The sequence below is a fragment of the Chlorocebus sabaeus genome, chromosome 5 (assembly GCF_047675955.1).
Source record: "Chlorocebus sabaeus isolate Y175 chromosome 5, mChlSab1.0.hap1, whole genome shotgun sequence".
Lineage (NCBI taxonomy): Eukaryota > Metazoa > Chordata > Mammalia > Primates > Cercopithecidae > Chlorocebus > Chlorocebus sabaeus.
The window spans coordinates 54,798,437-54,823,705 of NC_132908.1; the positions used below are offsets into that span (position 1 = coordinate 54,798,437).

The window sequence follows — 25,269 nt, forward strand, 5'->3', positions numbered from 1 at the left end:
CACGCGAGAGGCCCTGAGTCGAGAAGGGTTATGGCGCTTCCCTGAGCCCACCCCGCCCAACGTGTCACAAATAAAGCCGGCCTTTCTCCGATTCCCTGATTGCGGCCCCTCAGGGAGCAGCGCCTTGCCCACGCATCCATTAGCCGAGGCGGTGGCTGCGTGGGCAATGCTCCAGGGCTCAGCGCCTGCCTGGGCTCCGGAATCAGGCTGTTTCCTTCTAGACCTTCCGTGGGGGATTCATGCCGGCGTCCGGGTCAAAGAACAGGGACAAAGTCCTCCTGCCACGGGGTACCATCTGCAGGCAAAGGGAAGAATGAGGAGCTTCGGCACGAAGGCCTACCTAGGTTTTGCCCCACTCCAAGATGGAAGGCCTGCGGCTTCACACCGCCCCAGAAGTCTCCTTCCCATTGGCTATCTTGTAATTGTTTTCCAATAATGCGGGCTCTGATTGGTCAATCCAGGACGGTTGCTCAAGCCATTGGCGCAGCCGCCATTGGAGGGCGGCTCTCAAAAGTTTTCAGACACAAATTAGGTTCGAGGAAGGAAACGGAGAGGAAAGGGAAACTTGAGACGGAGGCGGGACTAAGGAAAAGGCAGCTTGCATTGGCTTATCAGAGGCCAAGGGGCGGCTCTTGAACGCTCCTTCCTCTTGATTAGCCCGATTTAGGAAAAGAGGGCGGGTACTTAGGAAAAGCGGCAGAAGCGCCTGCTTCCATTGGTCAGTCCTGGCAGGAGGCGGAGCGCCTGCGGCAGCTGATTGGTGCGGGAGGCGAGGTGGGCGGGGCTCTGAGCCGGAGGTTTTGTTGTGAGGGTCGGTTGTCAAGCAGCGGCCAATCAGGGCAGGGGATGGAGGCAAGTGGGGGTCGCGCCTGGAGCAGAGCCTCGGCCTCCGGAGCCGCAGCTGCAGGTGGAGTGGGCAACGGGACGAGGTGGCGAGGGGACGGTGGGCCCTGGGCTGGGCCGAGCCAGGCGGGACTGGCCGGGCTTGCGGGCAGAGAGCTCTGGGCGTGGGGAGGCTAGAGCCCATACTCCGCAAGCAGAGGGTTGAGAGGATCAGCTGAGGCCGAGGTACCTGCCCCCGCCCCCGGACCTGAGGGGTCGGGGTGGAGGCCGGAGGGGGCAAAACCAGGGAGGCCGGAAGCAGAGCTGGGGGTCTGCAGAAGGACGGGTAATGAATAGGGAGAAGAGAAGCAGGAGAATGAATGAATGGGAGACCCCGGGAACATATGGGAAAGGGCAGTAACGGGAGTCTGGCGAGGCAGGGGCCACGTGAGGGAGCTCGGGAGGCAGGATGTGCATGAGTGGGAGACTCAGGGGGCAGGGAGAAAAGGGGGTGTGAACGAAGGACTAGAGAGGCAGACCCGGGGACCCAGGAGAAGGGATGGAGGGGAGCGGGCTCATGGGAAAGAGGTGAAGTGGCTGTGGGAAGGAGGTGGGAGGCTCCATGAGGTGGCCTTTCAGAGTTGAGGAGTCATAGCCACTCACACCCAGACCGGAGGCCTAGTTCCTAGCTCTGTCCTTGGGAATCTCAGGGAGCAGGAGCGGTTCCCTTGCCAGGAGCTGGGGAGTTGGGCCATCAGGGTCGTCTTCGAGATTCTTTCCAGGGAGGACTAAAGTGGCCGTCTCTGGGATGCCTTTCCTAGGCCCATAAGCTTAGCTTCTGACTCCACTCCCCCAACATCCCACACGTGAGACAAAAACAACCACTCCCGGGAAATCTATGTGAATTGCAGACACGTGGTCTTCTCCGCCCCACTGCGGCTGCTGCACTTTAGGCAGCCAGCATCGCGGAACAGAGCTGCATCTCATTATCCTGGCCTCTGGGAGGAGTTTCTTTTTCCTTGTGTTCCAAATCACCCTACCTGAGGTGCCCCCTCTGCAGATCCCCAAACCCAATTTGGTTCTGGCCCTTTGGCTTTGGGTGCCAGTCTTTATCAAGTGGCCTTGGTGATCCAGGTAGCAATAGCTCTTACCAAGCATTTTCTAACATGACATCACCTCTGTTTGTATTGCAGCCCGGTACTGAGCTGAGATGGCTCAAGCCTAACATCCCATGATCCAGGATCGTGACAGATGTGCACAGGCTGCTGTTCTTGCTGCCGTGGGTGATTTGGAACCACGAGGCAGCCCACAACCAGAAGACGAGGCATTCTCCCTGCCTGGATGTGTGGGAACTCTCTGCCAACTTGATTGGTGGATCTGGGGGGGATCCACCCCCACCCCACGAGGAAAGCACAGTTTATTTTGTGGGTGGGGCTTCAGGTGGCCAGCCAGCTGAAGGATGGCCACTCCTGTGGTCACCAAGACAGCCTGGAAGTTGCGTGAGTGGTTTTCATTTTTCTTTATCACCCCATTTATTCTGTTAGCTGCTTGTTGCCAGGAGGCCTGAACCCACAGCTTTGTTTCCTGTTCTTGGCACAGGAGGAGACTCCTTGACTTTGGAGTAAGATAGACCACGATGTAAATCATGACTGTGGCACTTCTTAGCTGGGTGACACTGGGCAGGTGACTTAACCTCTCTGAGGCTCAGTTTTCTTGTCTATACAATGAGATGACGCCTGCATTCTATGGTTGCTGTGAAATTCAAGTGACAAGATGAACATCCTAAAGCACTTAGCACAGCATTTCCAGTTAGGCTGACAGTGGGGTGAGAAATCCTGAAAGATGTTCGCAGCATTCTCAGACATCTCACAAGTCAAACTTCCCCAGTCAGATAAAAGCATCTTGGGCCCAGGATGGAGGAAGGAGTGGGAGCGAGAAGGGATGGGCAGAGGGTTGCAGACAGGGCTCGGCCTGTAACTGATGGACACTGCCCTAGACAAGCGGTTCTAGACTCTTTCATCTAAAGACTTCATACTCTTAACAATTATTGAGGACCCCAGAGTGCTTTTGTTTGTTGGATTTATATATCTGTCAATATTTACCATGTTAGAAGTTAATACTGAGACATTTTCAAACAAGAGTATATAATCAAATAGGCCTCTAGTGATGTTCTGGGAAACTCCACCATATGCTTGTGAGCAAATGAGAGTGCAAAAGGCAGATGCCATCTTAGTGTTATTGTGAAAATCCTTTTGTCTTCTCAGACCCCCCGAAAGGATCTCGAGGATCCCAAGCATGCCCAGATCAGAGTTTGAGAATTCCCGTACACATTGGCACCTCTATCGTAACTGGTTGGCATAGCTTTTGTGTGTTCCACCTGGTCACTGTCTGCTGCCAGCTGTCCCTGGGCTGGTTTTCAGGAGCTGGGTTGAGACAGACTCTCACTGTCGCCCAGGCTGGAGTACAGTGGTGCAATCTCAGCTCACTGCAACCTCTGCCTCCTGGGTTCGTGCGATTCTCGTGCCTCAGCCTCCCGAGTAGCTGGGATCACAGGCACCCGCCACCACACCCAGATAATTTTTGTATTTTTAGTAGAAACGGGGTTTCACCATGTTGGCCAGGCTGGTTTCAAACTCCTGACCTCACGTGATCCACCTGCCTCGGCCTCCCAAAGTGCTGGGATGACAGGCATGAGCCACCACGCCTGGCCAAGACTCCACACTTTTTAACCATGAATTTAACCATAAGACTCTGGGCAAAGTTCTTTGCAGGGCCTCTCTTTCCTTGTTTGTAAAGTGAGAGGTTTGGGCCATTTCCATGTTGTTCCCCAAAGCTCTAGGGCTCTGAGAGAACCCTTTTATGGTTCCCCAAGGAGGGCACACTTCGGTCAGAGTGACTTTGTCATTATTGGGATTACATATTCATCCCTTCAACAGCTGGCCTTTCCCCAGAGCTAGGCACTGGGGAGCCAATGGGCGACAAAATAGTCAAGGTCTCTGTTCGGTGGGAGCTCAGAGCCTGGGGAGAGCAACAGGCAGGAACTGGATAACCGTATCCCTCTGTGTCTCCTCTAGTTGCAAGCTGAATTCGTTAACTCGGGGGTGGGGTAGGGGGTGGGGTGGGAATACTGCAGGTTGCATGAACAGCAAGCGCAAAGGCCCTGAGGCAGGAGGCTCGGCGTATTGGAAGGACTCAAGGGAGGCCATGGGCAGTGGCACAGCAGCAGGAAGAACGTGGGGCCGCACAGACCTAGTGAGTTCACAGGAGCGCGTGTCCACAGGACCCCAGCCCTACTGAGGCTGCCATGGCTTTATCTTAAAGGCAAGGCCAAGCCATCAGAGTGTGCGAGCAGGAGGTAATGAGATCAGGCGTGTTGGACATCTGCTGCTGCTGCTGATTTTGTGTGCATGGTGGTGTCCATGGGAATCAACTCTGAAGAGCCCAGGGCCACATGACCTCTGGCTCCTTGTGGCTCCAGGGTCTGGTGAGGATCAGAAGTGCGTGGCCCACATGAGGTCGTTGAAACCTAGTACTTTGTATCTTGCATCTGGGATGTGGATCCTCAGCCCTTCTTGCCATGCCGCACCGTGTTCCCCAGCTTTGGCTGGATGTGGGGCCCAGGTTGTATGTGCTCCCAGAGCTTGGCCTGCCAGTAGACACTGAGGATTTTTATTTTTCATTTTTTGTATGAAAATCAAGTATTCGGCCTGGGCTGTTGGTCGCTGTCCTTCAAGCCAGGATGAAGGAGGAGCTCTTGGGGTGGTGCCCCGTGCCTCCTTTGCAGGTGCCTGTGCTGTGTCCCTGCCCCTCTGCTCTCCCTCCTTGGGCTCCAGTCAGTCCCTGGTCAGGCTGCTTAGAGGGGAGTGATGTGGGCTCCTCAAGAAGGGCCCAACTTCTAAATTCTTCTCACCCCAAAGTCTGTGGTTTTGCCAGCTCAGTCTCCCGCCCCCACCACCGTCTGATCACATTGGGGCATATTTTGTGCAAGACCTAGAGTGGGCACCCAGGAAATACTGATATTATGAATGAATGACTGTCTCCAGGGGCAGCAGTCCTGAGGCCCAGTGAGGTGGGGCCCAGCCAGACACTTTCCCTGGGAGGAGTAAGGGCCAGGGGATAGACAGAGCCCTCCAGGTAGGCCAGGGGGAGTGGGCAGTGCCTCCACGGAGAGGGTGCCAGCCTTGGGCACAGAATGCCAGGGAGAAGGTGCTTTGCCCTCTTTCCGGGCTGGGCAGAAACTCTTGAACAGACACATGTCTGTGGCTGGATTCCCCAGGTTTCTGTCCCCACAGTGTCCAGAGGACAGAAGGCTCTCGTTGAGATGGGACTAAAGTGGGGCCTCGCTCCCTGGGATCCCCACGGCAAGCTCCCCGGTGCCCTGGCCTAGGTTTGGGCCCACAGGGAACCCTTGCCCTTGCTGGTGCTGCTGCCTGTGCCGGCTCTGCCCTGGCCGGGCCAGGAGGCAGGGTGTCATCGGTGAGATTGAGCCTGCGACTTGTCCCCTGGGCATTCCTGGTGGCCCCTTGGAGCCCGGCTTTCTGGCAAGCAGCTTCCGTGGACCCAGTTTCCCAACCTCCTTGTGGTCTGAAGTCCGCAGCAGAGACACCCAAGCAGGGTGGAGTTGGAGCTGGGGTGCAGGAGGGGCCTCTGTGGAGCACTGTGGCTGCAACACCCTTTTCCTTGGCGTCACCCACGCTGGCCTCCCAGGTGCCTCGGGGCATCAGCGTCTTGGGGTTTTCCCCTGGCCTGTGTAGGGAGAACTGTCTTTTTTCTTCTTTCTTTCCAGAAGGAGCTTGCACAGGGATGGGCTCCGAGGCCCTGGCCACCTCTTGGTTCCCTGCCTGTGCTTTGCTCCCTGTGGAGCCCTCCGAGGCTCATGCCTGCCATCTCCACTGACCAGGCCAGGGGCCTTGGGCTGTCTTCATGGCTTCCTCCTCTGTGTGGTCAGCCCTCACCCCCACCCCGGCTGCTTAGTCTGCTGCCTCCTGCCCCCTCCTCATGAAGCCCACCCTCCGGTGCCCGCCTGGGCCCCCATGCCCACTTTCTCATGGTGACTAGCCCCGAGCCTGCCCAACGTCACGGAGCCCTCACCTGCTACTAAGCAGCACACAGGCACGCTCTCAGGGAGTCCTCAGCATCAGGTGTGAGCAGGCACCATGGGTATCCCCACTTTCCAGACGAGCCAGGCCCTCAGAGGACAGGTGACCTAGTAGCCAAGGCCACGCAATAGCAGATCGCAGACCTCAGACCAGAACCTGATCCATGATTCTGAATCTGAGCCACAGCCCCATGCAGGCTCACCTGGGGGCAGCTTGTCTAGAGGTGACTTTGGTTGTTTTAGAGTGTGTTCTCCAAAGCGGGGTTTGCGTGTCCACATAAACAGCAGCTGAGAGGTGCATAGGCAGTACATGGGTCAATTTTTTTTTAATTTTAGTAACTGTTTTTCTTTTTGTATCATACAGTATCATGAGTATATCAAACTTGTAATTTCATGGATATGGCCTAAGAACAAGCTAATAAAAAATAGCAAGTCAATTTTAAAAATTGAGTATAACTAGTCAATATTACCAAGTGATGTGCAGAAACAGGAAGAAAATCGTGAAGTCTAAAGGTAGGAAGGACAGGTATGATGAAAGTTGAGAAACAGTGATTTCTGTCTCAGGCCCATGCCCTGCCCTGTCTGCTGGTCCCACAGCTCATGGTGGGCACCAAAGCGGGAGCTGAAGGAGGCAGAGCCTTCCACTGGGTTTCAGGTTCTGGAGCGGGTAGCCGAGCAGGGTCACCCCTCCTTCACAAGGCCACATCGGGCCCCCCTGATGGCCTCTCCCTCTCCTTCCCTGTGTAGAAGAGATCGTCGCACATGCCAGCAATGTGTCCTCACTGGTGCTGGGCAAAGGCTCCGGGCGGCTGCTGGCTACAGGCGGGGATGACTGCCGCGTCAACCTGTGGTCCATCAACAAGCCCAACTGCATCATGGTGAGCCCCGACAGCCAGCAGGGGGTCAGGACAAGGACCTGGGGAGGGGACAGGGACAGGGGTTGAAGGCTGAAGAGTGAGCAGCTTCTCAGGCTCTCTTGAGCCCAGGGCCCCCTATCCGCTGGGGCCCAGTCCAGGGATGGAGGGGGCGTGGTGCTTCCCCCAGCTGTCTGCTCAGTGAGGCCCAGGACAGCCCAGCATGGCTGGGACAGTGGCCAGCCCTCAGGAGCGAGGGAGTCACCTGCCTGTGGTACTATTAAGAACTCCAGGCAGGCTTCGTGAGAAGGTTAAAATAAGCCCTGGGCCTGTGGTTGAGCCAAGACTTATACCCCTCCCCTCCCACCTGCCCATCTGCCTGCCTGGCAGCAACATGTGGGCGTTTATTTTAATTCATTCCCAGCCTTCATTCCCCAACAAGGATTTGAGGGGACCTGGCTGGAGCTGATTAGGGAGCTAGTTCTTAAATAGCATCTCCCCACTATTTATGCAGCTATGTTCAATGCTAGAAACTGTTTTCTAACTAGGAGCACATAAAGGAGAAAACACAAAATGAATTACATATAGTTCTTTTATCCAAAGGCCACCACAGTTGGTGTTTTGGTCTGAGTCCTAGATGCTGAGACAGATACGTATATGTGTACATGCACATGTGTGCACACTTGTACATGCATGTACACATGTATACACGCAAATACTCATACAAGCACACACACACAAATAAAAATACACTGCCACTCTTGTGCAGCCTGATTTTTAAAAATAACAATGTTGTAAGGATTTGCCTGTGTCAACAAGTATTCTTTTACAACATAATTTTGAATGGCTTAATGGTGTTCCATTGTAGGGATGAGCTGTAATTATATTAGCCACACCCTGTTATCAGCATGGAGGTTGTTTCCGGCTTTTTTCTGGCTCCGCTAAACCACCCTGTGGTGAACATCCTCAGCCACCTAGATCCTTGAGCAGATCCGTGATCATTGCATTCAATCCAAGGGTGTGTGCTTTTGTTAAAGCTTTCAAAACAGATTGCCGAATTGCCCTCCAGAAATCATTTTACGTTCTCACCAGCAGCATCAGAACCTGCCCTTTCCTCCATGCCCCACCCCGTATCCCTTGCCAACCAGGGAAGTATCATTGTTTTGACTCCTGGTGAAATAGATAAAGAAAATTAGGACAGGCACAGCGGCTCACACCTGTAATCCCAGCATTTTGGGAGGCCGAGGCAGGTGGATCAGCTGAGGTCAGGAGTTTGAGACCAGTCTGGCCAACATGGTGAAATCCCGTCTCTACTAAAAACACAAAAATTAGCCGGGCGTGGTGGCGGGCACCTGTAGTCCCAGCTACTCAGGAGGCTGAGGCAGGAGAATTGCTTGAACCCAGGAGACGGAGGTTGCAGTGAGCCGAGATTGTGCCACCACACTTCAGCCTGGGTGACAGAGCGAGATTCCATCTCAAAAAAAAAAAAAAAAAGAATATGGCAAAGGATGAATTTCTTAGTAGAAACTTAATCACCTCTGTTTTTCTGAGATCCAGGGGTAGAACTGAGATCCACCCCAGCTTCAGCAAGGGTGCCAGGGGTCAGTAAAGATGAATTGAAATATTTTGTTTTACTTTGTTTTTAGGGTTTAAATGTGTTTTCTACCCCCACCGAAATGCCAAAGTAGTAGCATACACAAGCTGAAAAAGCATCACCAATGACTGACCAAAAATAGGACATGCCACGACCCCCAGAGAAACGGGGCCAACCGCCTGGGGCCTGGCCTGCAGGCTTGTCTTTGAATGCCAGGTACAGCTGTCAGGCCCCAGGCCGTCTCGCCCCGGGCTGCTGCCCTGGCTCACACACACCAGCCTCCCAGGCCTTACAGTGCCTCTAGCCTGCCAGGGTCTCTCTCTCCTTGGGGTTTCTGTGCACGCTCTCCCCCTGCAGGCTGTCCACTTGGATTTATTTTTGTTTTTGAGTATGGGATACACTTATTCCTCTCAACATCCAAAAGATAGAGGGTCCACAGTGAAAAGTCTTCCGCCCTCCTCCAACCCCTACAGCCCTCTCCTTTCCGTGGGGATGGGCAGTCGGGGAGAGCCGGGGGTTCCAGAGGGGCAAGATTTGTGCCCGGGACCAGGCAGGCCTTGGTTCTGCTGTGGCTTTCCTCGCTGAGGGGCTTGTGTGGGGCAGAGTGAAGAGGGGAATAGAGCAGGGGCGGGTTGCTTGACTTAGGGCCGAAGGGACAGCATCCCTTTATCTTGGCCAGTCACTCCCCTCTGAGAGGCCCAGGGCCATTTCTGCAGGTGACGCCCGTGTCAGAAGCACAGCGAGGAAGAGGGAGGTGGTGGGGGGATGACTGGGGTTTGTCCACTTTTAGCCTTGAGAGCTGAGGCCGAGAGGAGTAGCTGCTCAGAAAGGCCCTGCGGGAGGGCTCTGCTGTGGCCCCATGGGGGGCTCTCCTGCCTTAGCCACTTCTCGCTGAAGCGTTTCCGGGGGACCTGGAATTCAGGGCGGCAACTGCGGGGGTCTGTTCCGCAGTGTAATGCAGCTGCTGCCCTCTCTCCACAGAGCCTGACGGGCCACACGTCCCCAGTGGAGAGCGTCCGCCTCAACACCCCCGAGGAGCTCATCGTGGCTGGCTCCCAGTCAGGCTCCATCCGTGTCTGGGACCTGGAAGCTGCCAAAAGTAGGCCTCCGAGCTTGCCTCCTGTGCACGCGCACCTGCCTTAGTCTTCAGGCTCTGCAGTTGTGCCACTTCCTCCAGGAAGCCTGCCTGGACTAGGTTGGCTGCTTTGCTCCTGGAGCACTAACCGGGCAGTGTGGCACCCACTCCACCCCCATTAGCCTGGCATTGACATGCACTGCTGCCTCTAGCAGCTGGCACTGAGGGCCTGCTGGAAAATGTCTGCATGAACCATCGTGTGGGTTGGGGGATGCACAGGTGTGTGTGTGTGTGTGTGTGTGTGTTTGGATGTGTGTGTGTTTGGATGTGTGTGTGTTTGGATGTGGGATGTGTGTGTCTGCATCTGTGTGTGTGCGTGTGTGTGTGTATTTAGAACCTAAAGGGACGTCACATGTGGCCAGGGGCCCTGCAGGTCTCGTGAATGAGTGAGGTGGCTGTGTGGGACAGCCGTGAAGAACCGGGGAGCTTGTACCCCGACTCCAGGTGGTTCCCACTCTGTCTTGGCTCCCTGGTGCCATCAGGCAGCCTGGAATGGCCAGATCTGTTTGCTTGTGCTCTGTTTTAATTTAGTTTTCATCTGTATGGAAGCTGTACATAGCCTAAAATTTAAAACCTCAAATACCAGTAGTTCTGCAATTAATTCCAATGGAAAGAGGAAACTTATGCCCTACTCCTTCCCATTCTCCAAGAGCCGAAACTTTCTGTGCTTTCGTCTGTGCTTTGCTGATCGCCTCCACCTTTCTAGACCACATGGTTATACCACAGTTTCTTTCTTTTCTTATTTAAAAAACATCGTGGCCAGGCGCAGTGGCTCACGCCTATAATCCCAGCACTTTGGGAAGCTGAGGCAGGCAGATCACCTGAGGTTGGGAGTTCAAGACCAACCTGACCAATATGGAGAAACCCCATCTCTACTAAAAATACAAAATTAGCTGGGTATGGTGGCACATGCCTATAATCCCAGCTACTTGGGAGGCTGAGGCAGGAGAATCACCTGAACCCAGGCGGTGGGGGTTGTGGTGAGCTGAGATTGCACCATTGCATTGTAGCCTGGGCAACAAGAGCAGAACTCCATCTCAAAAAAAAAAAAAAAAAAATTAGCACATTATTCTCTTCCTGCTGTAGAGGATGAAAATTTAGCTGTCTCGTGGCACCACCCCCAGCCCTATCGCTCGTGTTTCTCCTCCCACCCTCCCAGTAGCACCATTTCAATAAGCGGTGTTTATAACGTAAGGACGCGTAAGTGTCATTTACCACTGACTGTTTCTTTTTAATAACTTGGTTTCCCTGTAGTTAATAGTTGTTCTTTTTTCTTTTTTAATCTGTGTGTTTTCTATGTCTGTATTACTCATTTATCCCCAGATTCTCTGCCAGACGAGTAAAGCTCCTCCTATTTCTTTGAAACCCATCCCATAATCCAGGCGCCTTTTCTCAGAGCCTCTCCTCTGGTCCTAGTGGCCTGCAGCCCCGCTGTCATCCTGGGCCTCCGTGTCTCTTCTCTGGGGAATTCTCTCCGTCTGCTGTTCCTGGTCCCACCCCGCCACCTTTCTTGGTTTTCTCCCTCTTTTTGATGGAGCACATTCTTTTGTAGCTTACTGAGAAAGGGTGCTGGGAAGGCATAGTTTTGGAGACCTTCCATGGCTAAAAATAACTTTATGCTACCCTCATCATTTGCTTTTGTGTTTGTTTTATGAGTTTGAGTATAGAGTTCTATGCTGGCAATAAAATATCGCCCTCAGAATTTGGAAGGTGCAGCTCTTCTGCCTTTTAGGTTCTAGGGTTGCTATTGGGAGGGGCTGGTGCTATTCTAATCCCAGATCCTTCACAGGGGACTGGCTTCATTCCACGTTCTCTCTCTTCTTTCCTCTCTCTCTCTGTCTTTTCTTTCCTCTCTCTCTGTCTCCGCAGGCTTTTAGGGTCTTTGTCCCAGTGTTGTGGTGTGATGAGCCTTGGGGCAGGTCTGTTTCCACCCTGTGCTAGGTCATCGCTGGTTTCTTGCGGTTGTGGTCTGGAAACTCATGCCCTCAGTTCTGGGCTGAGTGGAGAGTCTCGCCCACTGCTCCTGTGCTGTGCCTCGGTGCCTTGGCAGGTGGTACCAGCTCTACGGATTTTTCAAGAGAGGCTGGAAATCTGGAAATTCATGTGGAATCCACCCATTTAAAAATGTTGACAGCTCACTCAACATTTGTTTCAGAACACCATGCAGGCCAGCACTGAGAGGTCCAAATGAGATCTGTTTGCCTGATGCTTTTCTTTTCTTTTCTTTTCTTTTCTTTTTTGAGACAGAGTCTCGCTCTGTCACCCCAGCTGGAGTGCAGTGGTGCAGTCTCAGCTCACTGCAACCTCTGTCTCCCAGGTTCAAGTGATTCTCCTGCCTCAGCCTCCTGAGGAGCTGGGACTACAGGCACGGACCACCATGCCCCGCTAATTTTTGTATTTTTAGTAGAGATGGGGTTTCTCCATGTTGGCCAGGCTGGTCTTGAACTCCTGACCTCAGGTGATCTGCCCTCTTCAGCCTCTCAAAGTGCTGGGATTACTGGCATAAGCCACCGTGCCTGGACTGCCTGATGCTTTTTGACAGCCTTGGTTGGATCACCCCACGTGCCAGGCAGGAGGCCACCTACCTGAAGCCCTGGAGAGGAAGCAGCAATGTGGATGTTGCCGAGGCTGCTTTTTCCAGAAGAGAGCCCCTCTGGCCTGGCTGAGACTTCAGGATTCTTCTGGGCCTCTCCTTGGTTTGTGCTCTATGTTGGCAGCAGGGCCGCAGCCATGAGCCGTGCATACACAGTGGCAAGGCTCAGGAACAGCGGGCTTTCTGTGTAGGTGGTACTCAATAAAGATGCACCCAGGCCTCCTCAGTGATGGTCAGTTTAAGAACGAAAGGGCCCCAGGACCTCTTTGATAACAAACAGGACTGCAGGCTTTGCGTCTCGGCATGTGATCACACTGCCTGGTCACACCAGGGCATGCTGTGCTTGGGTGTCACTGAACTCAAGCGGGCCAGGGAGGAGCGAGTCCAGGATGGCTGGGCTCTAATGGAGAAGGTGGGAAGGCTCAGGCAGAAGGCGGGCAGCTTCCTGGACCTGAATCCCAGCGTGTGGGCACCAGCCATTCAGTATTCACTGAAGAACAAGAGACAGAAGGGAGAAACCGAGGGCGCCGTGCCCCCTGTCCAGGCTTTCTCAGCTACAATTGTTTTACTCATGAGGGAAATGTGAGGAATTCCTTGAAGTGGCTGAGAAATGAAAAATGAAGACTGCTGGATTCCTGGGCCCTGGACAGCCAGGGCTGGCTCCTCCACAAGGAGCTTATTACAAACTCATGGCCCAGACTCCACCCTTGGAGAACCCGACTCAGTACTGGGGTGGGCCCAGGATCTGGATTTTAATAAGCTTCCAGGTGATTCTGATGGACAGCCAGGTTGACAGATGGGCAAATGGAGGCCCAGGGAGGGCACCAAGCTTAGGAAAGCCCTGGTAGCTGCAGGCAGCAGAGCAGAGCCTGGGACTTGAATCCTGGCGTGAGGAATCCCATCCCAGTGCTCTCTGTTGTGCCATTGAATGGAAGAGAAACTTGCCTTCAGCACAGCAAGTAGAGCTAAGACCTCCGGCCTCCTCCACCCCCACTTGCAAGAGCTCGGGTGACAGTGACAGACAGGCAAATTGAGGCCCCAGGTGTAGAAAGGTTCCAAAGAGAGCTGCTCCACTGGCATGGTGGCTCACACCTGTAATCTCAGCACTTTGGGAGGCTGAGGCAGGAGGATCACTTGAGGCCATGAGTTTAAGACTAACCTGGGCAACAAAAGGAGACCCCTGTCTCTATTTTAAAAAAAGAGAGAGAGAAAGAGAGAGAGCTGCCTCTCATATCGGTTGCCTTGGAAGGCCACCCATCACTGGAGGGCTCAGATGTAGGCTAAGGATGTGCTCAGCTGGGAGGCCTTGGGGGTTCCTGTGTGGGGCAGACAGACCCCAGAGGCCCCTCCACTCTGCAGTTCCTAGATCCCATGATTGAATGTGGGCATCAGAGGCCTTCGTGGGATAGAAGAGCAAGGGCAGGAGTCAGGCGAGAAGAATGTGGTCCTGCCTGCTTTCACAGCGCAGCCAGAGGGCGAGGGTGGCTCAGCGCAGGGGATCCCACGGGATCCCACAGGAGGGTGAACGGCACTTCATGCAGCCAGCCCACACAGGGTGGGACTCCTCCACATCCTCTTCGGGCAGGGCAGGATTTTGGAAGCCTTGCTGTGGGATCCAAGCTGAGTGGGCTGGGAGCGGGTGTGGACTGGAGCAGGAGCTAGCGTGGCCTCCTTGGCCAGGAGGCAATGCCCAGCCCCCAGCAGCAGCTGATAGCTACACGGAGCAAGGAGGGACAGCTGCAGAGATTCTGGTGCAGGTGAATTGGATATGCATTCGACAGACTCCAGAGGGATGTGAAAGTGTCCAGACCCAGCTCCAGCGCCAGACAGGGCCAGCTGCAGAGGGGCACTGAGGCCTGGGTAGGAGGAGAGAAGGCCCAGCTTGCGGGACAGCCAAGAGCAGAAGGCAGGCCTTGTGCAGGAAGACATGTGAATGGGACTAATTATGATTGGCATTTATTGAGCACTTACCATGTGCAGAGCCCGTGCTAAGCACTTTATGTCTGTTTGTTTACTCCATTCTGAGACCCAACGTGAGGCCCAGAGACAGTATGTGATTGGCCAGGATCACACCACCAGTGAGGATTGGAGCCAAGGCTGATCCCAGTACTGCCTGACGCCACAGCCCACATCCTGACTTTGGGGGTAGAGAAGATCATACATAGAGTTCATTTAATTCACCCGGTGCTTGGATCTCAACTCTGCAGTAAAGTGTTATATATGGAATCTTGAATACCTCCTCTGACAGAGAGCTCATTACCTCACAAGGCACCCTATTGCACCTTGGTTCAAAACTAAGAATGGCTGGACTCCCATATTTCCTGGCCCCGCCACTCGGGATGGTCAGTTTTGTTTGGATAGTGAATTATAAATCTTTCCAAAAGCAGGAAACATGAGACAAATTTGAGTGGTGCTGGAAGACACCCTGGAACACACAAGGTTTGCCTCCAGGCTGGATGGCTCCTGGCCATGGAGATGCCTGCAAAACCTTCAAGGAAAGGATGGGAGGCAATCAGGCCCCACCCCGGGAGTTCTTTGGTCCTCGCGTGTCCTCCCTGTATCCTCTCAGTTCTCACTGCTCCTCAGTGTGTCCTCACAACCATCCTCAAGATCCCATGGACAGGGGTCACCCAAGAAGATGGGTGTGTGCACCAGGGCCACCCCAGCCATGCCCTCCCCTTGCCCTCCTTAGGGCCTTTTGCCCATCACCTCCATCTACCTAACAGTGCATCCTTCATCCTCCACCCACTGACATCTACTCAAATACCACCTCCTCCATAAAGCCTTCCTGGATTTCTCTTTCCAACCAAGCTGTTTCTTTCCCAGCTCGAACCTCTCCTGATCTCTCTCTCTCCTCGTGCTGTCTTGGGTGGGGTTCAGCGCCCTGCAAACCATAAGCTGCATGCCTATAGGGCCTGAACTGAGTGTGGTGGTTCCCTGGCTCTGCTGCCGCTGGGGCACAGTCTGTGGGGAGAGTGCGGTACAATTTCTGCAGACTTGAGGTAACACAGGGCTGTCATCTCTCAAGAGAAATAAAGGAAAATTAGTTGTCGACTGGACACAGTGGCTCACGCCTGTAATACCAACACTTTGGGAGGCCAAGGCAGGTGGATCACTTGAGGTCAGGAGACCAGCCCAGCCAACATGGTGAAACCCATCTCTACCAAAAATATAAAAAAATTAGCTGGGTGTTGTGGCACATGCTTGTAATCCCAGCTACTTGGGAGGCTGAGGCAGGAGAATTGCTTGAACCCGGGAGGCAGAGGTTGCAGTGAGCCGAGATTGCACCATTGCACTCCAGCCTGGGCGACAAAGCAAGACTCCTCAAAAAAAAAAAAAGAAAAGAAAATTCATTGTTAGGGTGGTGGGACCCTTGATTATTTCCTCCTATTTTAAAAATACGTGTCATTGTTCAATTTTTCTGTTCTGTTTTCTGTGCAGTTAATCCAAAAGCGCACACACAAATCCCCACAGCAGCCCTTCCTCTGCCAGCCTTCTCATTTGCTCTTAGCCACTGTCTCTGCTTTCCTTCTTGTTAGTTCTTCGCACACTCATGGGACACAAAGCCAACATCTGCAGCCTGGATTTCCACCCGTATGGCGAGTTCGTAGCCTCCGGTTCCCAGGACACGAACATCAAGGTGAGAGGCCGGTCCATGCCCCGTGTCTCCTGCTGGGCCTGCGGCAGGACTGGCCCGGCCCTCAGTGCTGGATGCCCGCTGAGGGGACCTCTTCCCTTTCTGCAGCCACATCCGCACCATCCTAGGGAAGGTGGGTGGCAGGCATCTGCCAGACGTTTCTGCTCAGAACGCCAGCTTAGTGAGCAGTTTCTGTCCTTGTTACCGTGGGGAGTAACAACCTAGAGAAGCCTGCGTTCTGCCCTCTGCTCACGGCCACACACCTTCCTCCAGTCGTGGCTCTGGGCCTCAGTCATGACCTCTCCTGACTCTGCCCCTTTGCTTCTCTCACCCCCACAGCTCTGGGACATCAGGAGGAAAGGCTGTGTCTTCCGATACAGGGTAAAGATGCGCTCTGTCAGTGACTCCATGAGCACCTTGCAGGCATTGAGTGTGGCGTGGTGCCCAGACCCTGGCAGGGGAGGGACGGGATGGCTGTCCCACATGGGTGAGAACATAAAACATGGATCTGGAGCCAAGCAGGAGTGCCATGGGCGGCCCACCTGGATCCCCTGGCTCTCCATGAATCCCCTAGAGCCACGTTCATCAATCTGCTCCCTACAGAACCAGGTGGATAACCGGTGTCGTTAGATAGAAGGGGTCCCATAGGAGTGAGGAGGCAGAGAGAAGTCTGTTGGGCCCAGGATCCCAGGGTGAGCTCATGCTGTGTCCTCCCTCAGGGGCACAGCCAGGCCGTGCGGTGTCTCCGGTTCAGCCCTGATGGGAAGTGGTTGGCGTCGGCTGCAGATGACCACACCGTGAAGGTAGCTCCCAGCCTGACCTGGGCCCGGGGGCTGGGGGCTGGGGGCTGCTGATCACACCAGGCTGAGTCCTCACCTCCCTCCTGATCGGGCTCACATGTCCCAAGCCCATCCTGAGTGGAAGGTAGCTTGTGGATAAAAAGTTTGGCCTGGATTAGAGAGAGGGTGGGTAGCCAAGATGCCTGGTCGCTCTGACCTCCTCCCTGCCCTGCCTCCAGCTCTGGGATCTCACTGCCGGCAAGATGATGTCTGAGTTCCCTGGTCACACGGGGCCTGTCAACGTGGTCGAGTTTCACCCCAATGAGTACCTCCTGGCCTCCGGCAGCTCTGACAGGTGAGGAGGAGCGGGCGAGTTGCTCATGACTGCTGTCCTTCACCACCTTGTCCTCTGCGCGTCTCTGCTCTCGGTCTGTCACTGTCTGGGGTGTTATACGCCTGACAATCCTGTGTGGACTGAATTGGATTTCAGCCCAGCCAGGACTGAACCCTGGTCATCTCCCCTGGCTCTGGTTCCCTGGCCTCAGTGTCCCAGGTCTATGGCTTCATGGGCAGGTTGGGACCCAAGGCACCTAGCGGGGCCCCATAGGGCAGGGAGGCTCATGGCTACTGGGGCCAACCCTGGGGCCAGGGCTATTGGGCCCAGCCTCCCCCTTGCAAAGTCAGGGCCAGCTCTGCCCCAGACGTTGCTCCTGGTGGCCCTGCCCTGGGGGAGAGGTTTCTGGAGAGAAGCTGGCTTCCCAGGGGCATGTGGAGGCCAGGATGAGAGATAGGCTTGGCAGCACAGCCTGGCTACCTTTGCAGGACAATCCGTTTCTGGGACCTGGAGAAGTTCCAGGTGGTGAGCTGCATCGAAGGGGAGCCTGGGCCTGTCAGGTACGCAGGCTGTGGGGTGGGCGGCCCAGTGCTTCTCCCGGACAGTGGGGCGTGGCTGTGGGTGGGCCTTTCCCATCTCTGCTGCTGTGCCCTCCTTGCCCTGGGCTCTCTGGGTTCCTCAGAGTGGGGACCAGGTTGGGTGCCACAGGACCCACAGCCATGTCTCACCTGGCCCAGGAGCGTCCTGTTCAACCCCGACGGCTGCTGCCTGTACAGCGGCTGCCAGGACTCGCTGCGTGTCTACGGCTGGGAACCTGAGCGGTGCTTTGATGTGGTCCTCGTCAACTGGGGCAAGGTGGCCGACCTGGCCATCTGCAATGACCAGTTGGTGAGACAGCCATGGCACCCACCACCCCCCACTCCCACAGGGCCACCCGCCTCCCTCCAGCCCAGGCCCTTCCTCCTACCCCCACACTGGGGCTGGGATTTTGCCCCCTTAGCTCACAGGCCCAGCCCCACCTCTCTGCTTCCTGCAGATAGGTGTGGCCTTCTCCCAGAGCAACGTCTCCTCCTACGTGGTGGATCTGACACGTGTCACCAGGACTGGCACGGTGACCCGGGACCCTGTGCAGGACCACCGACCCCTGGCACAGCCACCACCCAACCCCAGTGCCCCACTCCGGCGCATCTACGAGCGGCCCAGCACAACCTGCAGCAAGCCTCAGAGGTGGGGGCGTGGGGGGCCTTAGGGGGCACAGGAGAGGGCCTGTCATAGGGGAAGCCTCGGAGTTCAGCCCTGGGCCTTACAGGGCACCTGCTTCCTTTGGGCTTGGCCTCATGCCCCCAGGGTGAAGCAGAACTCAGAGAGCGAGCGCCGCAGCCCCAGCAGTGAGGATGACCGGGACGAGCGCGAGTCCCGCGCGGAGATCCAGAACGCCGAGGACTACAACGAGATCTTTCAGCCCAAGAACAGCATCAGTGAGGCCGGGCTCCTGCCCCCAGCCCAGCATCCCCATCGGTGAAAGGGAGGCTGAGGGTCCTTCCAGGATGGCCTGCCATGGCTCTACGTCCCTTTAGTTTCTTCCTAACCCAACCTGGGTTCCACGCCCTGTCCTCATGTTCCCTGGGCCTTGCCAGGCTATGCTCTGATGGAACTGAGAGGGGGCCCTGGGCACTCCCCAGCATCGGCCCAGCAGCTGCTCAAGGTCTCAGTCCCCTGCCCTGCCAGGGACAAGTGGGCTGGGAGGGCAGGACTGAGGGTTCCTGGGACCAAGAGCAGGGTGCACGGTCTGTGGCCACATGCCTGGGAGCTACCCTCTGTCCCCCGCACTCTGACAGGGCCCTGGGTCCCAGGTGACCTGGCCAGGAGCGCTCACAGCCAGGGACCTCTTTCCTCTGCAGGCCGGACACCACCCCGGAGAAGTGAACCCTTCCCTGCACCCCCAGAGGACGGTGAGTTGGGTGAGCCTAGTTTCCTAAGGTCTCTGATGCCCCCCGTCCCTCATCTTCTCTCCCTGTGAGCCCTCCCGACAAGCCCCTTCCCTGGAACCTCCCCTCTCAGGACACGACCCACAGCCTCTCCCGCTGGGTCTCTGCCCTCCACCTGTTATGTGCCGGGTCCCTGCAAGACTGACAGTGCCTCCCAAGGAGCCTGTGCCCTGGTGTGTGGGGGACAGACATAGACACCACCACACGGGCGGGCCTGCCAGGGGCACTCGGGCTGTGGAGGATGGAGAGGAGTCACTGGGGGCCCACCTTAGATGGGGTCTGCTGTAGATGGGATGATCGGGAGGCTCTCAGGAGGCCCAACAACTGCTGAGGCCTGGGGGCCAGCAAGAAGAGGGAGAGGGGAGCGCTTCCGGTAGGAAGGGAGCTGAGAGGCGGGGAGCTGGGGTGAGTCCCAGCAAGAGGTCAGGCCCACAAGGCCTCAGCTGGGGGTTTGGATTAAGAAGGGAGAAAACATGATCTGCGTTGTGGTTGGAGAAGGGGCAGGTGTGGGGCCCCCTGTCCTACAGAGTACCCCTGCCCTCCACCTGGCCTTCCCGCAGGGACCGTCCTTGCCGTCTTCTGGAGGCTGGGTTTCCTAGGAGGCTCCACTTCCATCTTGCCAGTCACTTATCCCAGCCCCCTCCACACACATGCCAGTGAAGGGACAGGACAGTCACATCCTGGAGCCCCCTGGGTCCCACCCACAGGCAGACTTAAGATTGAGTTCGCGGAGAGGGAGGAGGCAGGTCCAGGCCTGCCCCCAGGTCCTCTGGAGCCCCCATGCTACTGGCCTGCCGCCTCCCCACGCTCCTGCTCCGTCCCCATTGCGATGCTGCCCAGAGCTCCGCCCTGAGGCCCTTCTGGCTGGACCCAGTTATCTTTTCCTTTTGCCTCCAGATGCAGCCACAGCAAAGGAGGCAGCAAAGCCCAGCTCTGCCATGGATGTGCAGTTCCCAGTGCCAAACGTACGTCCATGGAGGGAGCATGGTGTGGGACCTAGAGAGGGTCCTGACCCAGGGTTGGGGGTCCCTCATGTTGGGAGGCAGAGAGGGAGGCCCCAGGCTGGCACCCAGAGCTTCACACCCGTTTCAGCTGGAGGTCCTGCCCCGGCCCCCGGTGGTTGCTTCCACACCTGCACCCAAGGCTGAGCCTGCCATCATCCCTGCCACCCGGAATGAGCCCATCGGGCTGAAGGCCTCCGACTTCCTGCCCGTGAGTGGGAGCCCAGTGTGAGGCGTGGGTGGAGGTCTGTGGGTGGAGAGCAGAGCTTTGCTGCCAGCTCTTCCCATGCCAGCATCTGGGTGCCCATCCCACATAGGCCGTGAAGATCCCCCAGCAGGCTGAGCTGGTGGACGAGGATGCCATGTCACAGATCCGCAAAGGCCACGACACCATGTGTGTGGTGCTCACCAGCCGCCACAAGAACCTGGACACCGTGCGGGCTGTGTGGACCACGGGCGACATCAAGGCAAGCGCCCACCCTCGCCCAGGGCCTCATCTCGCCCCCTGCCCCTGCCACCTGCCTGCCCAGGCTTGGGGCAGAACAAGAAGAGGCCACCCATGTGGGATAGGCCGTCCTATCATCATCATCATGGCTGCCGTTTAGTGAGCACCTGTTTAATGCCTGGCCTTACACTCACTGCGTTAGGTGCAGTGCTGTAAACACCCACAGCCCCTCCAGCACACCCCCATTCGCATTCGTACCCTCACCCTCACAGGGCCACACTGTCCCCCACTGCCCCTCCCCTGACGGTGCTCTGTTTGCACAGACGTCGGTGGACTCCGCTGTGGCCATCAACGACCTGTCGGTGGTGGTGGACCTCCTGAACATCGTCAACCAGAAAGCGTAAGTGGCTGCCGAGGGGGAGTGGGTGGAGGGGCAGGGCTGGGCTGACAGCAACGTGTCCTGGCCTCTCCTAGCTCCCTGTGGAAGCTGGACCTGTGCACCACGGTCCTGCCACAGATCGAGAAGCTTCTGCAAAGCAAGTATGAGAGGTGCGTGTGGGGAAGCCATGCCTGCCTCAGGCAGGGGGAGGGGAGAGGTAGGAAGCCTCCTCCTGGACTGTGGGAAGGCCCCCCCAAGAGCCTGGGTGTTCCTGTGAGCTGGCTGTGAAGCATTGCTGCCCCTCAACGGTCCAGAGGTGGGAGTGGAAACAGGCGTGTGTGTGTGTGTGTCTGTGTGTCTGTGTCTGCGTGTCTGCCCCGCTCCTCCTTTGTTCCTCGCTGTTTCTCTTTCTGTCTGTGGCCCTGAGTCCATCTGTGACTTCATCCATCTCCCCCTGAAGCTACGTCCAGACGGGCTGCACCTCCCTGAAGCTGATCCTGCAGCGGTTTCTGCCCCTCATCACGGACATGCTGGCGGCCCCGCCCTCCGTGGGTGTGGATATCAGTAGGGAGGAGAGGTGAGGGCCAGGCGGCACGTGTGTTGGGGGCAGGGGTGCCACAACAGGTGAGGGGACAAAGGCCTGGAGGCCCTGGCCCCTCTTACTGACGGTCCTGTTGGGACGGAGTACAGAGGGTGTGTTGGTCTGGGGCCATGGCTCAGGGCATGGGTGGGCTTAGCCAGAGCTGGGTTCCTCCATGGCCTGGCTGTGCCCACGATCCCTGGCAGGGCCTGGGTAGTTCCCCTCTGGGCCTCTGCCTTCCCTTGGGAGGAGGGGCTGGAGCAGTTAGGACAGCAAAGGCCCTGGGGTTGGGGGTGGTAGTGGTGCCAGCTGGCCCCTCAGGCACTGCCCTCTCTACAGGCTGCACAAGTGCCGACTCTGCTACAAGCAGCTCAAGAGCATCAGCGGCCTGGTCAAGAGCAAGTCGGGCCTGAGCGGCCGCCACGGCAGTACTTTCCGCGAGCTGCACCTGCTCATGGCCAGTCTGGACTGAGGAACGCAGTGGGCAGGGGCGCTTGGCTGCCCTCAGGGCCTGGCCTCAGCCCCCACTCCTGTTCCTTGTGTGCCTAGTGGCCCATGAGCCTCTGCCTGGCCCCTGCCACTGTCCTGTGGCCGTCCTGGAGGAGGTGACGCTGGTCCCTGGCCACCTCTACAGCCCTGAACTCTGAGACAACTCTCTCCAGCAATAGCTGCCCAGCTTTGCCCAACCGTTGCTTCTTGGGGCAGCGAACTGAGCCCTGGGGCTGCTGCTGTAATTTATAAGGCAAATTTTATTAAATTTGTAACTATTCCCAGGTTTCCTTGCAGGGAATGTTTTCTGCTGGCCACAGGGCTCCCCGCGGCCCAGGAGTGCCTGCCCCGTCGTTGCTGAGATGAGGCCACACCCCCTCCAAGCCCTGGGGTGGGGCTCTGGGCCGTGTGACCAGCAGGGGGCAGCAGAGAGTCAGGCCTGTGGGACATCACTTCAGCCGGTTCAGACTGGGAAGGAGAGGCGGCAACCACCCTTCCACCACTGGGTGTTGAGGTTAGGTAGGGGTGGGCCCCACCAGCCGGTCCTCCCCACCTCAGCCACACACAAGCTGTCTTATGGACACCCCCAGGATGCCTCCAGGGGCAGGACTGGAAGGCACCTGCCTCTTCTGAGCAGGGCTCTGATCAGCTGTCATTCCCTGCTGGAGCCTCCAGCACTGGCTGGCAGGAAAGGGCCCACCGCTCTGTGGTCACTGCGACAGGTGGGCCCTCTCCTGCTCCCAAGGCAGGGACCAGGTACAGCCCTGTCCCGGGGTGGTCAGGGTCCTCGGCACTGGAGGAAGGTGGCGTGGACCTCTGGCCAGTTCACTGAAGAGGGAAACGACCAGGGCAAAGGGTGGGCACAGGGTGGGCAGTGGGTCGTGTCCAGCAGTAACCCGGAAGGCCAGCATGGTTTGGGCAAGGCTTTAATGAGCCTTCGAAGCTCTCTCCAGCCTTAGTTTCCTTCCCATCAGTAACATGGAGGGATGCCCCTGTTGGGAGGTCGGTTATTGTGGGCACGCGGTAGGCACTGCATGAGGTGACTGTGACCACAAACAACAGAGAAAGTGACCCAGGGTGGGACGGCGCGGGCTCCCTCCAGTTAAGGATGCATGTCCCTAACTGACCTCTAGAGGACAGATCCTGGAGGGCTATGGGGTGACCAGCCAGCGCGGGAGTCCACAGGACCTGCCAGTGCCCCATCCCCCTTAGCAGACCAAGAGGGGCTCATAGGCCAACGTTTTCAGACCATACTTGTGTAAAAAGGCTTTTATTTTAATAAGTAAAAATGGCTAAGCTTCCAAAAGTTCTTAAATAGGATTTCAGAGGGAAGAAAATTCAAGAGACCAGTGAGCCAGGCAGGTGAGGGAGCAGCAGAATCCCCCACCCACTGGCTGCCTCTGTCAGCCATAAATACAGCACAGCCCCGTGGCAGGAGGCCGTGCGCCTCTGTACACACCCCAGCTGCGGGACCCCTCCTTGAAGGAGAGGGGCGGGGAGGGCTGCCCTTGGTGCCACCAACCCACCCCAGTCCGCATGGTTCTTGAGCCTGCCAGGAGGCTCCTTGCCCACCCACAAAGGAGGGGGTTGGCCAGTCCTGCAAGCTGAGGAGAGGAGCTGGGGCAGCCTGGGTGAGAGGCCCGCCCTCCTCCACTCTCCTGCCCTCCTCACGGGGCCCAGCTCACTGACAGCCCAGGCCCGCCAGGAAGAGCAGCCACCCCCGCTTTTCCGCCCATGCAGTTTGCACCCAGAGCCACAGCCGAGAGACACCGTTTCCTTCTGAACATGTTTCTCATCTCTGAGGGGAGACGGGGCAGAAGAGGAGCCTTCACTCTTGCCTCCACCTCCGGGGGTCCTGGCGCTGCAGCAGGAACAGGCCAGTGAGGCCTCGGGGCCCAGCTCCAGGCCCAGCGGGGTCACATCCGTCACACAGGCAGTGGCCGAGACTTCCCTGCAGGGGCACCGGGATCATCAGCCTCTTGTCCACTCGCCCACTGGCAGCCCACAACAGGTGCCACCAAGAGCAGGAGGGAACCCAGCAGAAGCACACAGACAAGCACCAGCGGAGGCTAGACCCAGCCTTGAGCAGCAGAACGTCCCAGCGCAGCCCTGCAACCCACGGGGGCGGGCAGGCGGGTAGCCCTGGGCCACTGGCCCCACACTCACCTAGAGGCTGCAGCCCCAGCCGTCAGGCTGAAATCAAAGTGACAGGCGTCTCACTGGTGGGCCTGCCTCAGGCCAGTACCCCACAGGACCCTGCTGCTGCTACCCCTTTGGACTCAAGGACAGGCCAGGCCTTCCCATGATCTAGGCTAAACAGGGGCTGGAGTCCTGGATCCCGGTCCTGTGGTGGGGCTCACTCCTCACCTAGGACGTAGGCAAGCCCTGCCCTTTCTATCCCCGGGGCAGTTGAGGAGCAGGGAGGGGGAGGCAGGGACTGCTCTGGAGGGGGCTTACTGCACAGGCCCAGCCAGCCCACCCTCAGAAAGCAGGGCCCCAGGGTAGACTCAGCACCCCAAGCTGGGAGGCTGGGGTCTCCTTACACTGCCCCTCCCCACAGGCCTTCCATTTCCCACCTGCAGACTGAACACAGCACTGTCTGCCCTGACGACTGCCTGGGGGCAGGGGAGGTTGTAAAACAGGTTCTGGAGAAGTTGTAAGAACTTTTTAAAAAGGAAAGAAAGTAGAAAGCCAATCCAGGTAAGGGCAGCCTGGTGATTATTATCCTGGGGAGACTCCCCCACCCACACTTCCACCCCAGGCTCACCCGAGGGCTGCAGCTTCCTCCGGATGGATCCAGGGCGGCTACTGGTCCCAGAGCTGGGGGCTGAGTGGGCCCGTGCTGAGGGCTGTGGCGTCTGACAAGCCGGCTCCCACTGTCAGCAGGGAAGGGCGGGTGGGCGTGGGCCACGGGTGCCCTGGCCCCCCACCCTGCTGTGCTGCTCTCTACTCCCCTGCCCTGCCTCCTAACCTCCTAACACCCAGTTTCCTCATCTGCAAAACGGGCATGATGCTCGTGCCCCAGCCTCACAGTTATGGCAAGAATTAAACGAGATAATACATGTAAAGAAGTCAACTAGTTACCACTGTGTGCTAGGTACAACTAGTACCTACTGTGTGCCACCCCCACGGCCAGCTGGTCACCCCACAGGAACCTCTGAGGCCAAGAAGAATTACCTGTACTGAAGAGGCTCCTGGCTGTGGGTTCCAGCTGTAGCTCCACCCACCTCTGGCAGCTTCCCCGCCCCCACTGCTTCAGGACGTCCCCGCCCAGTTCCCGCTCCTGCCATGACCCAAAGTCTCTGACCCAGGGCCACCTGAGCCAGGCCTGTGACGGTCCCCGTACCTCTAGATGCTCCTGGCTCGACCAGGACCCAAGCTCTGCCCTGCGTAGCCCAGGCCCCAGCTCCACAGAGCGCACCCGCTCAGCAAACTTGAGGGAATAGAGCGTCTCGCTAGTGTTCTTCTCCACAGGGGACACCTAGGGGACACAAGAGCTCACTGCCCAACCAGGCCAGCTGGAGGGACAGCAGGGTCACCA

At 57.0% G+C, this 25,269-nt stretch overlaps 2 protein-coding genes across 10 annotated transcripts in view; one reads left to right on the plus strand and one right to left on the minus strand.

Moving 5' to 3' along the window:
- The first annotated feature begins 779 nt into the window (after nt 1–779).
- Nucleotides 780–22,008, plus strand: KATNB1 (katanin regulatory subunit B1). Of its 4 annotated transcripts, none has more exons than XM_007993477.3 (20): nt 780–907; nt 2,016–2,321; nt 6,668–6,798; nt 9,350–9,467; nt 15,636–15,736; nt 16,073–16,114; nt 16,453–16,536; nt 16,752–16,867; nt 17,335–17,406; nt 17,584–17,734; nt 17,883–18,073; nt 18,194–18,324; nt 18,748–18,807; nt 19,732–19,799; nt 19,927–20,046; nt 20,153–20,302; nt 20,604–20,680; nt 20,755–20,829; nt 21,120–21,236; nt 21,579–22,008. In XM_007993477.3, the coding sequence occupies exons 2-20, from the start codon at nt 2,282–2,284 to the stop codon at nt 21,709–21,711; spliced, it is 1,977 nt and encodes a 658-aa protein (XP_007991668.3). In that variant the 5' UTR covers nt 780–907; nt 2,016–2,281; the 3' UTR covers nt 21,712–22,008. The 4 variants fall into 4 exon arrangements, with proteins under 4 accessions (XP_007991668.3, XP_007991671.3, XP_007991670.3 ...); XM_007993480.3 differs by having other exon boundaries at nt 18,748–18,798; XM_007993479.3 differs by lacking the exon at nt 780–907 and adding an exon at nt 927–1,068.
- Nucleotides 22,009–22,982: 974 nt separating this feature from the next.
- The window catches only part of KIFC3 (kinesin family member C3), a 45,307-nt gene continuing 43,020 nt past the window's right edge, over nt 22,983–25,269 (minus strand). For all 6 annotated transcript variants that reach the window (XM_073015415.1, XM_007993486.3, XM_073015414.1 and 3 more), the window contains 4 exons: nt 25,075–25,209; nt 24,496–24,604; nt 23,895–23,921; nt 22,983–23,679 (listed from right to left, as the gene is read on the minus strand). In XM_073015415.1, the coding sequence (XP_072871516.1) occupies nt 23,917–23,921; nt 24,496–24,604; nt 25,075–25,209 (249 nt within the window). In that variant the 3' untranslated portion in view covers nt 22,983–23,679; nt 23,895–23,916. The remainder of the gene's footprint in view (nt 23,680–23,894; nt 23,922–24,495; nt 24,605–25,074; nt 25,210–25,269) is intronic.

Coding starts and splice junctions, on each gene's coding strand:
- KATNB1 (XM_007993477.3), top strand. CDS start 2,282: ATGGCCACTCCTGTGGTCACCAAGACAGCCTGGAAGTTGC. Junction 18,325..18,747: donor TCAGCCCAAGAACAGCATCA/GTGAGGCCGGGC, acceptor TTTCCTCTGCAG/GCCGGACACCACCCCGGAGA. Junction 18,808..19,731: donor CCCAGAGGACGGTGAGTTGG/GTGAGCCTAGTT, acceptor TTTTGCCTCCAG/ATGCAGCCACAGCAAAGGAG.